Genomic DNA, 12,545 nt, shown 5'->3' with positions numbered 1-12,545 from the left:
AAATTGTTTTATTCTTCAAAATCGATCTATGAGGAGTTACAATGAAATAAAAGACCACAAGATAAGTTGCTATTATTTTTAATCATGCCTTGAAGAAAACTGTTGACATGATTTACTGAAATTAATGTTGCAGTACTTAATCAGGTAGACTCAGGTTTTATGCACACCCCAGGTAAGCGGGTGAATAGGTCATGAGGCATTTAGTAAGCGCCGCCCAGTCCCCTGTAAACACAAACAAATTGAATTAGTAAAACTATCACAGTTTTTTCAGGATATTGAAACTACTGCATAATACAAATACAAAATGCAGTAATTTCAGCCATAACCGAAATTGTAATATAAGTTTTTACATGCCTTATGGTAGGCTATGGGCAATGCACATCTTGTTATGTTGCTATACCTCTAAGATCTCTATGTTACATATTCGCAAAAAAAATGAATTTGAATTAACGTGGTAAGATCGAACTTTTTTGATAGCAGTGTAGTTTGCTTCTGATCGCGTCCCGAAAGTACGGTTCAATCCTTAATTCATGAACTTTTTTAGCCTCAGTACGTTCAATGAAACAGGTCCAAATTCTTCAGGTTTATAATATTGGCATAGATTGGTGTTTAGTATGGGTACAGGCCTTTACAGGACTAGATAAGGTACTTTTATAATTTTCAATTCGCAACTGACGTCGTCTTAATACAAAGTACTTACAAGAGAATGGTGTTTTCAGTAATTCCTGGACGAAACACTTGAACATATCTATCGAGGTGACCACTATACATTTTATTTTAGTCATTTTGGCAGTCCCATCCCCGCCGGCTCCTATTGAATCGAAGAAAAAAGTTACTTTCACATTTAAAAGCTTTTCAACGACCTATGTTATGATATAACACAAAATAATGTATGTTGGGGTCGGCTTCCAGTCTAACTGGATGCAACTGAGTACCAGTGCTTTACGAGGAGCGACTACCTATCTGACCTCCTCAACCAAGTTACCCGGGCAACCCAATACCCTTTTGGTTTGACTGGTGTCAGACTTACTGGCTTCTGACTACCCGAAACGACTGCCAAGGATGTTCAATGACAATATGATGAAGTATATAAAAATTGTTCTTAATTAGGCTCACTAAAGCTCGAAAATGGACCTTAACCGATTTGGTTAATTTTGGTTTAAATTTGCTTTTAGAGGTCCAGAGAAGGTTTAAACGACACGAAGTTTGTGGAGTCAGCTAGTTATTATATTAATACTACTATAATTATTATTACTTGACATTATTTGGACATCTTGGGGTTGTTGGCAGTCAATGTAATCCATTACGGAGGCCACTACACAGTCTTGCTCGGTTTGAGCTGAAAAAAGAACATTTATTTTATTTATTTATATAAAGAAAGTAAATATATAAATTGCACACGTTACAGTCTTTTTATCGTTCTGCTGGGCTCAGGCCTCCTCTCACATGGAGAAGGATTGAGCGTTAATCACCACGCTTGCTCAATGCGGGTTGGTGATTTCAGACTTAATAGTCCAGGTTTCCTCAAGATGTTTTCCTCACCTTTTTACCAGCCATTGGTGTGCAAGATATACTTAGCCTAAATTAAATTGCACTAAGCCCCAGAAAATCGTTGTAGTGGTGGTTTACGGTGAGTAGGATAATTTAAAGATAACCGATCTATTCTCAATTTTCAAAGCGCCGATTTGACCAATGGGCGTCAATTACATACCTAGGACTGCTTATGGTTTGGATATCGTTATAGTTAAGCAATTTGGATCTTAATTTCGCAATATAGACTGATTACATCCTTATAAAATTCCAGAAAAACAATCCACAGTAATATCAAATCGAGCTATTGTGTATGAAAATAATATTAACTTGGCAACAATTATAGAAATAATAAAAGATTCAACCATACCTTCGGATCCCGCCGTAGTGCAGGCTTTTACCGCTTGAGTGACATTTTGTCCGCATGATATATCCGCGGATACCGACATTCCCAAACCACAGAGTATAGACAATACTATTATAACCTTCATTGTTGCGTTACTTACTACCACAGTACAGTAAAATGAAAAAAACCCGCTTTATATAGCTAGTCAACAAATCAAGATAATAAAAACAATGTAATATTGTAAAATGTCCGTAAAATTTTAATTTTAAGGTGAAGTAGATAGAAGCCTATAATAAGGCGTAATTAATGAGATTATAGTCTATTAATTTAAATAAACAATCGGATTGAGCTTGGAGCATGTCAAAGGATAAATAATGACATTAGAATAAGGCTTCCGTTTCAATGTACCATACCAAATGTAATCTTAAATCGTTTCACGGTAGGGCACGCCGCTATCGCGGCGGTAAGGCCCATGCTGAAGGAGTGGCTGGAGAGACGCCACGGCGGGCGCCCTCAGCTTCCGGCTGACGCAGGTTCTTACCGGACATGGGTGTTTTGGAAAGTTCCTGTGTCGCATCGGCCGGGAGCCCACGCCCGAATGCCACCACTGTGGCATCTGTAATGAAGAATCGGCGCTGCACACGTTGGTCGAGTGCCCAGCATGGGCAACGCAGTGCCGAGACCTAGCGGCGGCAGTAGATGCTGCGGGAAGTCTTTCGCTGCCGGCTGTCGTGACCTGCATGGTCGGCAGCGAAGAAGGGTGAAACGCCGTCGCCTCTTTTTGTGAAGATGTGATGGTTTTAAAGGAGGCGGCGGAAAGGGAGAGAGAAGTTGCTTCCTCTCTCCCCGCCCGCAGCAGACGTGGTGGGCGTCGCAGGGTGGCTGATCTCCGGCCACCATAGGGCGCGGCATGCGGGCGACAGACTAGGGGCGTCTGTCGTCCGATCAGAAACAGGCCTCGAGACGGTGGCGTTGTGTTGCGCGCGCCTCTCTTAATGGAGCTTGCTGTGGCCGCTGGGTGACGGCCACAGAAGGTGACGGGGCCCGCCTTTGGACATCTGGCGGGCCAATACCTGTCGGGGCTGCGGAAGAATGCTTTGGCGATACCCGTGCCCTCGACAATAGGTAATTGAAGGCAACACTGGGTGGGTTTTTAGCCGGTAAGAGTCCGGCACACCCCCTCCACCGACCCCAGGTGCAGGGAAGTCCATGAGGATTTTCCCCCTGCCAAAAAAATCGTTTCACGGTAAAGGCATCTCGAAACGTGTATAGTTCACCTTAAGTGTGCAGGCATAGGACCCATCATTTTTGATACTATATGGAACTTTACGTAGACACAAACTCCAATTTTTGTCACCATGTCACCAGAATTGTAATTATAAGGTGATTGATAAGGCTAATTAATGTGATTTTTACTGTCTTTTTATCTTAATAAGTTTGGAGCATATCAAACGGTGAACGATTGTATATTTGAAGATTTGAAGTGTCTGCCAATTTTAAGTAAATCATAAAAAGTTGAGAACCAGCCCAGCGTCTTTTAAATAAATAATATCTGAACTGTGAACTACTCAATATAGTAAAGTTTCTTTACTGATTGGAAAAAAATAAGCCAATATTATAATCATCACATATTTCTAAAGGAGAAGGAACAAAAATCTTTATTTATTATAGACTATTATGCTATACATATTTTGCTGATTATAGGGCGGATAAAAAAATGAAAAAAAAATATAGATGATGCAGAAATGTTGTGTTAATGATTCTGGACCACCAGTTTTTTTTTGTGCACTGCTTAAAATTCATTCCTGTATAGGTTGTTGGTATATAGACGATTTATTCACAATTATGGACCCTGTCGGACGGACACAGCCTATAACAATAGTTAAAGCAGCGGGTGTGGAAAGAGGAAAGATAAACTAAAGCAAGTCGATATCTTGAAACATGAAAGAAAGAAAATACATTTATTCAGAAAGAAAGTAAAATTTTTTAATAAGAAATTAGAAAATTTATTTTTTGCTAGAAACATGGTATGGTATTACAAGATGTTACAGTAGTAGGTATGTGTTTCACATGTCTCGCCGTTTAACCGGCATGCAAATTTTATTATGACCACTAGACGTTTTCCCGCGGTTTCACCCGCGTCCCGTGGGAGCTACTGCTCGCACCGGGATAAAATATAGCCTATGTTACTCGCAGATAATATGGCTTTCTAATGGTGAAAGAATATTTAAAATCGGTCCAGTAGTTTTTGAGTTTATCCATTACAACCAAAAAAACATAATATTAGTATAGATTATCATAATGTGGAATTACAATAAAAAAAATAAAAAAAATTATATTGAATATTAACAAAGTCTCTAGCCATATTCTTGTAGTACAAGACATGAATTCAGCTATTGAATAAAAACATTTGTCAATTAGCCATTTTTAAAATTTAATTTTAAATTTTGCAAGTGTCATGTCTCGGAAATGCCTGTGAATTTTATTATAAATCTGAACTGCTATGCAACTGCAATTTTTTTTAACAGAGTTGTAGATTTACCTTGGTCAATCAATCTGGTGGGATCCCTTGAAGAATATTTTTTATTGAGACTCGCTTTCTCAAAAAGATGGCCATGTTTTTTAAGAAACACAGCGATTTCATAAATGTATAGACCAACAACAGTCTGAACTTGAACTTTTAGTTTTTTGAATAAGGGCCTGCAGGAGTCTAGTGGCCCCACATACTGTTCGTATAATTTCTTTTCTGAGAGATCAAAACCCTATTTATATCCGTCGAATTACCCCATAACAAAATACTGTAATTTAAAACGGATCCCACATATCCATGATACGCCAACAAAAGCCGTTTTGTCACTTGCCAATTTTCTTACAAATAAAGATTTCATTTTCTTATTTTTCTACGGGCATAGACAAATCTATTTATACGTGTGCTCACATTATTAACCTGGGCTTTCAAATTGCAATGTTTGTCTAATAATATACCCAAAAATTTTGTTTCATTTACTTCTTCTACATATATCTTGCCCACAGTGATCTATTGTTAAACTTTGATGTGTACTTTTGTAGTTTCTGAATTGTATAAATTTTGTTTTATGTATATTTACGGTTAGGTTATCAGCAAGCCATTTTTTATGTTTTCTACTGCATTTTTAGTAGTCGTTTATAGTTATCAATGTCATTGTTAGGATCGGGTATAATGACTGATATGTCGTCTGCAAATGACGTACATTTGTGTTTAGTTGCTTTTGGAATATCATTTATGTAGATCAAGAAAAGGAGTGGCCCTAACACACTCCCCTGGGGAACTCCAAATCTGTTAAATTCGTAGGTTGATCTATTTGAGGTACAGTTTAAGTTACTATCAATGCCAGTAACCTCCACACATTGTTTCCGGTTACTCAAGTAGCTCTCAATCCACTGTAGAGTATTTCCTCTAATCCCATAATATTCACATTTTTGTATTAAAATGTTATGATCTACGAAATCGAACGTGCTGGACATATCAAAGAATATTGCTGAAACACGCTTCTTTTTATCGATCGATTCGGTTACACTTTTTATAAGCGAAAATGCGGCCAGCGTGGTAGACTTATTTTTCTGGAATCCATTCTGTTCTTCTGATAATATGTTATGTTTATTTAGGAAATTTACTAAACGTGTGTACATACGTTTTTCAAAAATTTTGGAAATAATTGGAATTCAGGTAACTGGCCTGTAATTTTGCATTACTTCTTTGTCATCTTTTTTGTGTAACGGTTTAATAAATGAGTACTTAAATTTTTCTGGAAACAGCCCTTGCCAAAGGGAAAGATTCACAAGGTGACATAAGATAGGAACAATTTCGCGTTTACATGCTTTTATAATACTTGTTGAAATGCAATAATAACCTACTGCACTAGTGTTTTTTAGAGAGGTAATCGCTTTTTCTACTTCATGTTCAGAGCACGGTGTGAGGAAGATTGTGGAATGATTTTATCTAGTGTGTAGTTTGGAGTTATATTATTTACTTTATTTGTTTTAGATACATATATAGAATTAAGATATAAGATAAAGATATAAGATGTATTTCTAAATTTTAATATACATTTGATACTTTCTACTGATACAAATGATACATATTTTGACGCCTTATTGAGTAGCTTAATGGCAGGGTAAATTTCACATGCAGGTTTTTATAATTAATCTCTATGGTATTTGAAATGCACACCCTTCTTCAAAATCGATCTATGAGGAGTGACAGTGGTTCTAATGGTCACGAAACGTAAATAAAAGACCACAAGATAAGTTGCTATTGTTTTTAATCGTGCCTTGAAAAAACTGTTGACATGATTTACTGAAATTAATATTGCAGTTATAGGTACACTTTTTTATTTACACCCCAGGTAAGCGGGTGAATAGGTCGTGAGGCACTTAGTAATAGCCGGCCAGTCCCCTGTAAAGAGAAACAGATTAAATTCAGCTATAAAAAAACAAACATACAAACCTACAAACATACAAACATACAGGTGAAGCTAATAAAAAGCGTGTAAAAATCAGTGTTTTTTGCAGGATATACTATTTTGTATTATGCAGTAGTTTCATCCATAACCTAAATCTTCTTATATAAAAATGAATTGCTGTTAAAAGGTCTGCCTAAAACTTGAGAAATGTTTGTTAAAATGTTTGTAGAGATCCAGGGAAGGTTTAAACGGTACGAAGTTTGCGAGATCAGCTAGTTGCAATATTTGTGATGTAGCTATAAGATCTCTATGTAAGGCATTCGCAAAAAATTAATGAATTTAAATTAAAGTGGCAAGATCGAACTTTTTTACACAACTCTAGCAGTACAATTTGGTTTTAATCGCGTCCCGAGAGTACAGTTCTATCCCCAATTCATTAACTTTTTTTAGCGTTCAATGAAACGTGGGACCAAATTCTTCAAGTTTATAATATTGGTATAGATTTGTGTTTAGTCTGGACACAGGCCTTTACAGGACTAGATAAGGTAGGAAGAAGACCTAATTCCGTACCCACCTAACCTTGGCTGCTTTTTATAATTTTCAATTCGCAACTGACATCATCATACTACAAAGTACTTACAAGTGAATGGTGCTTTCAGTAATTCCTGGACGAAACACTTGAACATATCTATCGAGGTGACCACTATACATTTTATTTTAGTCATTTTGGCAGTCCCATCCCCGCCGGCTCCTATGGAAACGAAGAAAAAAGTTACTTTCACATATAAAAGCTTTTCATCGACCTATGTTATGATATAACACAAAACAATGTACGTTCGGGTCGGCTTCCAGTCTAACCGGATGCAACTGAGTACCAGTGCTTTACGAGGAGCGACTGCCTATCTGACCTCCTCAACCAAGTTACCCGGCAACCCAATACCCTTTTGGTTTGACTGGTGTCAGACTTACTGGCTTCTGACTACCCGTAACGACTGCCAAGGATGTTCAATGACAATATGAAGTATAATCTTCTTCTAAAAATGAATTGCTCTTCATTAGGTTCACTAAAGCTCGAAAATGCATCTGGACCGATTTTGCTTTTAAGGATGAGAAAAGAGTGCATGTAGCAGAGATGAGAATGTTGAGGTGGATGTGTGGGGTTACCAGAATGGACAAAGTGAGGAATGAGTATTTCAGAGGAAGCCTGAAAGTAGCGCCAGTGACAGTAAAAATGAGAGGTCAGCGTTTGTCGTGGTACGGCCATGTAATGAGACGGTGTGAAACGCATGCTATAAAGAGTGTGCTAAGTAGGAATGTGGAAGGATGGAGAGGCAGAGGTAGGCCGAGGAAAAGATGGCTTGATTGCCTGAAAGAGGACCAGAAGGGAGTGGATGTAAGTATGACGTCTGACAGAGAGGAATGGAAGAAAAAGACATGTTGCGCCGACCCCAAATGACTTGGGAACAGGGCAGGAAGATGAGATGATGGTTCAAATTTGCTTTTAGAGGTCCAGAGAAGGTTTAAACGATACGAAGTATGCCGAGTCAGCTAGTTATTATATTACTACTACAATAATTATTATTACTTGACATAATTTGGATGGCTTCTTGAGGATGTTGGCAGTCAATGTAATCGATTACGGCGGCCACTACACAGTCTTGCTCCTTTTGAGCTGAAAAAAGAACATTCATTTTATTTATTTATATAAAGAAAGTAAATATATACATTGCATATACACAGGCCTCCTCTCACATGGAGAAGGATTGAGCGTTAATCACCTCGCTTGCTCAATGCGGGTTGGTGATTTCAGACTAAATAGTCCAGGTTTCCCTCACCTTTTTATCAGCCATTGGTGTCCAAGATATACTTAGCATAAATTAAATTGCACTAAGCACAAAACCGTAGTAGTGGTTTACGGTGAGCAGGATAATTTAACGAATTTGCCCAATGGGCGGCAATTAGGTACATACCTAAGGCTGCTTATGGTTTGGTTATCGTTATAGTTAAATAGTGCAATTTGGATATCCAAAATAATGTAAAAATGTTACATATACAATTCCAGAAAAAAAATCTACTTTAATATTACATTGTGCTATTGTGTATGAAAGTAATATTAACTTCGCAATATTTATGGAAATAATAAAAGATTCAACCATACCTTCGGATCCCGCCGAGGTGCAGGTTGTTATCGCTTCAGTCACATTTTGTCCGCATGGTACATCCGCCATTACCGACATCCCCAAACCACAGAGTATAGACAACACTATTATAACCTTCATTGTTGCGTTACTTACTACCACAGTACAGTAAAATGAGAAAATAAACCCGCCTTATATACAAAAATCTTCGCAAACAAATCAAGATAATAATAACAATGTAATTTTGCAAAATGACCGTAGAATTGAAATTTTAAGGTAATTGTATTATAATTAATGGAATTTTTATAGTCTATTCATTTAGGAGCATGTCAAACGATAAATAATGACATTAGAATAAGGCTTCTGTTTCAATGTACCACACCAAATGTAATCTTAAATCGTTTCACGGCAAAGCCATAATATCTAAAAAAGTGGACATTTCACCTAAAGTGTGCGGGTATAGGACCCATCATTTTTATACTATAGGGGAACTTTACGTAGACACAAACTCCAACTTCAAACTTGCATTCGATTAACAGCGCAGTTGCACTTAAGGATTTTCCTCTCAGTGTTTCTACGCGCGAAACATCCAAAAAACCTGTTGATATTTCAGCTATTGCTGTTCGAGCCGATATTTGTCAATTGTTTGTTGTACGCCCACACAATATTATGTCTTGGATACCAAAGAAAGTGTCTCGGAAGGCACGATAAACTGTAGGTACCGGCTGTCATTTGAACATATTTGGCAGTTACGTAGGGTAGTCCGAAGCCAAAACTACCAAACCACAAGGGGTACCAAGGGATATTGGATTGCCCGGGTAACTGGGTTGAGATGGTCAGATAGGCATCCTCCTCGCTCCTTGCAAAACACTGGTACTCTCATTAGACTGGAAGCCGACTCCAAAATAGTTGGGAAAGAGCTCGACAGATGATGACGCCCGTACGTTCCGCTCCGAAAATCCGCTACAGCCGAAAGCGCTATTACGTGATCCCATTTCAAATGTCCAAAACTCAATTACATTTCAAGTTATTTTCTCTCGCAGACACAGCAATCATCTCCACGATCTACGCCGAACTCGTCTCCTCGTTCGACCAAAAGCCCGCCTCTGCCGGGAGCCGGGCCTCAGCCAAGTGCTCCAGAGAGGTATACCGCTCTAACAAATACACTTATATATTTATTTTTGTATGTATTTCTCACTAAGCTCTTTCACAGGCCTTCGAAGCACGCCTTTGTATTATATTTTAAACACAATTTCTACGCTAGCACACATAAGCAATGTGCTTTTATGTAAAGGCAGCTAGTTTCGCGTTTCACAATGTTTTTTTAGGTGAGAAATCATCAAATATTCCGCTGTGGGTGCAGCGTGGGGGAGTGTCAGACTCTTACTGACTCAAACACACCATGTTCCTTCTTGAGCCCTTTGTGTACCAGGGCCGCGGGAAAAGTCCCACAGCCCCGGTTAAGATTATTTACATGTATTTTGATGAAGAAGAAGTAACAGTTTATTAACGATAAACCAGCTATGAAGGAGACTACATAAAACATGGTGAATGGTGGGTGTCATGGAGCCTGAGTTTTGTTTTTGACTTAAAACACATAGGAAGTGGTGAAGGGTGGGCGTTTTGGGGGCTGACAAAAAGTGCTCTTTTGCAGCCAAGTTTGAATAAATGGTTTTGAGTTGGAGACATAAAATATTTTTATTATGGTTTTATAATCAAAATGTGTGTTGAAGGGAGCCGCCACCACGAGGTACGGTACGCAGCGCCCCTCAGACGCCATCACTCGGCGAAAGAGAACGGATTGATATGTCGCATAGTCTTGGTAAGCATGGCAAATCACTGTATTAATTATATCCAGAATTGAATCCTGTAAATGCTTCATAAAAATAAAATTCAAAATTCTGGAATTATCTACAAGATTTCACTTTATCTAAAGATTTAATGTTACGTTCAACACCCGACTTAAAAAGGGGGTGTTAATTGTTGGCTGTTTAGGTAGACATTATGTTTCTGATCATAGATAAGTAATTAAATCTCTTTGGTTTTCTAGGTATGGAGAGCATGGGAGGTGATGCTAGAAACTTCCATCAAAATCAACGACCCACTACCAGTAAGTACATTTTTTTGCTTAACTTTTATGTACCAATTTATGAGGGGTTCTTCTTCTATAAACCTATCTATACCTCATTATGTATTATTTTCTTATCTCTCTATTTCCGATGATTTTAAATGTCTTCCAAAATGCTTCCTCATTTACTGGATACCATGCCATTGTATTTGGGTCACACAGGTTATACAGTTGTTACAAAAATACCCAAAAAATATAATATACTTTTGACAACTTTAAATGATGGTTGAGGTTAAGTCAGGTCTGATAAATTCAGAAGTAGAATTATTGGTAGGTAAAACCTCATTCTAATAATAATTTGGACAAAATAAATTCGGCAAAAATCACTGTTACCGAGATAGTGAATTTATCCATGTATGCTTATTATGATTATGAAGTATATAAAGCGTATTCGCTTAAGCTTGCTTTAAGTAAGCTTCGATATTTTGATTAGGCTTTGCTTATCCGTTGTACCTTATCCAGAACTTCTTGCTAAAACTATGTAAGGCTTAAAAAATATATTATAAAGTTTAAGGGAGCTGAGCATTATTCATTTCTAAATTGAACCTTTTTATTAACTGAAAAAATTATTGTTAGGAATATTGACTTTATTGGTTATTATGGTGTACTTCGTTGAATCTTATGTACCGATAGCGCATTTTTTAAGAGTCGATTTTCAAATATTTAGATAACTTTAATCCTCAAAACTAAACATGTTTTTAAACATGGGCCTAAACTAATAAGTATGTATTTTACAAATAAAAGTTATTTATTGAAAATTCTGCTCTTAAATGCAACAACTATTGTCTTCGATGAAAAAAACCTTGTACATTATCTTAATATAACATTGTTCCTGTTGATGCGAAGTGGGCATAGACAACCGTAGCCTGCGCAGCGACCTGCTGTATGCGGCGGATTCGGTCACCAACGCGATGTCGACCCTCGTGCGGGAACTCAACTCGGGTCAGTGGGTCACACGATTTGTTGCATTTTCACCATGTTTGTACCATAGCCTGAAAATATCTAAAAAAATTTTGCTAATTCTTTTGTGAGTAAAAATTGTCCAATATCTATCTGCCACGTGGCAAGAATTTGCATGTGTGCGGGAACTAAGTTCAAAAGGCGTTTATTCAAAGTTGGCTGAAAAACAGCGCATTTAGAACTTCAAAATTATATGAAACAACCCCCAAAACGCCCATTATTTGCACCTACTCTTTAACTTCTTCCCGAAGAAGGATAAAAATTAGTCAATCTAATGACAAGTTTCATCAAAATCCATTTAGTGTTTTGGCGTGAAGATGACCTACTGTGAACATCCTTAACCTAGTAGGGACCCGATATAATTGGCGATCAATATTATTTCAAATATTAAAAAAGGCTATGGTGTTGACATAGTGAAAATTCCAAGTTTTTTTCTTTTGTTTCAGTCAAAATACTCCTTGTCATTTGATATATCTATGAATAAATAGTTGACTTTGAATATCGGTCTGTTTTGAAGCATTGGGCATGCTTGTATGTTTCTTCAAGTTTTAACAACGACCGGGCTTGACGGTTGCGATTGACAGTTTTGGAAAAGTGTAAAAAGCATATAGGCGTATATTATGTTCTTTTAAAATCATTGTTTCTATTCCAGAGAGTTGTTAAGATGCCAAAATATAATACACACAAAGTAAATAAGAAAAAATATGCTTTAAATTAGAAAAAAGGATGACGCATGGCTGGTTATAATGACATTCAATTTTCTCTTTTAAAATTATTGTACATATTCGGTCTAAAAACTTTTTAAGTACATGCTCAATAAATGTAGTCTGATTTGCACTTAGAAAATGTTGTCGCTAAGTTCCAATTAAAGAAATAGACAACAAAATGTACATAAAACAATATTTTTACTAGTCCTTTGAACTTTATTGCTCGAAATACATGATTTCAAGTCAATCGTAACTGCTTAACCCCGTCAAATAAAACTAGCAGATACATAAACT

The 12,545-nt window shown here is 37.2% G+C and overlaps 3 protein-coding genes across 8 annotated transcripts in view; 1 reads left to right on the top strand and 2 right to left on the bottom strand.

The window, feature by feature from the left end:
• Positions 1-12,545, top strand: part of LOC110379424 (dystrobrevin beta) — a 29,010-nt gene that overhangs the window by 9,216 nt on the left and 7,249 nt on the right. For 4 of the 6 annotated variants that reach the window (XM_064041346.1, XM_064041347.1, XM_064041345.1 and 1 more), the window contains exons 14-17: positions 9,500-9,600; positions 10,190-10,278; positions 10,507-10,566; positions 11,431-11,526. In XM_064041346.1, coding sequence (XP_063897416.1) covers positions 9,500-9,600; positions 10,190-10,278; positions 10,507-10,566; positions 11,431-11,526 — 346 coding nt within the window. The remainder of the gene's footprint in view (positions 1-9,499; positions 9,601-10,189; positions 10,279-10,506; positions 10,567-11,430; positions 11,527-12,545) is intronic. The other 2 variants (XM_064041349.1, XM_064041350.1) reach the window with 1 other exon arrangement.
• On the bottom strand, positions 63-2,024 carry LOC135116573 (uncharacterized). The gene is made up of 4 exons (XM_021339092.3): positions 1,901-2,024; positions 1,256-1,339; positions 701-811; positions 63-222 (listed from the first exon to the last, which is right to left on the bottom strand). Exons 1-4 carry the CDS (start codon positions 2,019-2,021, stop codon positions 158-160), a joined length of 381 nt encoding a protein of 126 aa, XP_021194767.3. The 5' UTR covers positions 2,022-2,024; the 3' UTR covers positions 63-157.
• Positions 6,161-8,640, bottom strand: LOC110379423 (uncharacterized). The gene is made up of 4 exons (XM_049845565.2): positions 8,477-8,640; positions 7,904-7,990; positions 6,959-7,069; positions 6,161-6,311 (listed from the first exon to the last, which is right to left on the bottom strand). The coding sequence occupies exons 1-4, from the start codon at positions 8,595-8,597 to the stop codon at positions 6,247-6,249; spliced, it is 384 nt and encodes a 127-aa protein (XP_049701522.2). The 5' UTR covers positions 8,598-8,640; the 3' UTR covers positions 6,161-6,246.

The sequence above is a fragment of the Helicoverpa armigera genome, chromosome 25, assembly GCF_030705265.1.
Source record: "Helicoverpa armigera isolate CAAS_96S chromosome 25, ASM3070526v1, whole genome shotgun sequence".
Taxonomy (NCBI): domain Eukaryota; kingdom Metazoa; phylum Arthropoda; class Insecta; order Lepidoptera; family Noctuidae; genus Helicoverpa; species Helicoverpa armigera.
This window is presented reverse-complemented; position numbering and strand designations above follow the sequence as displayed.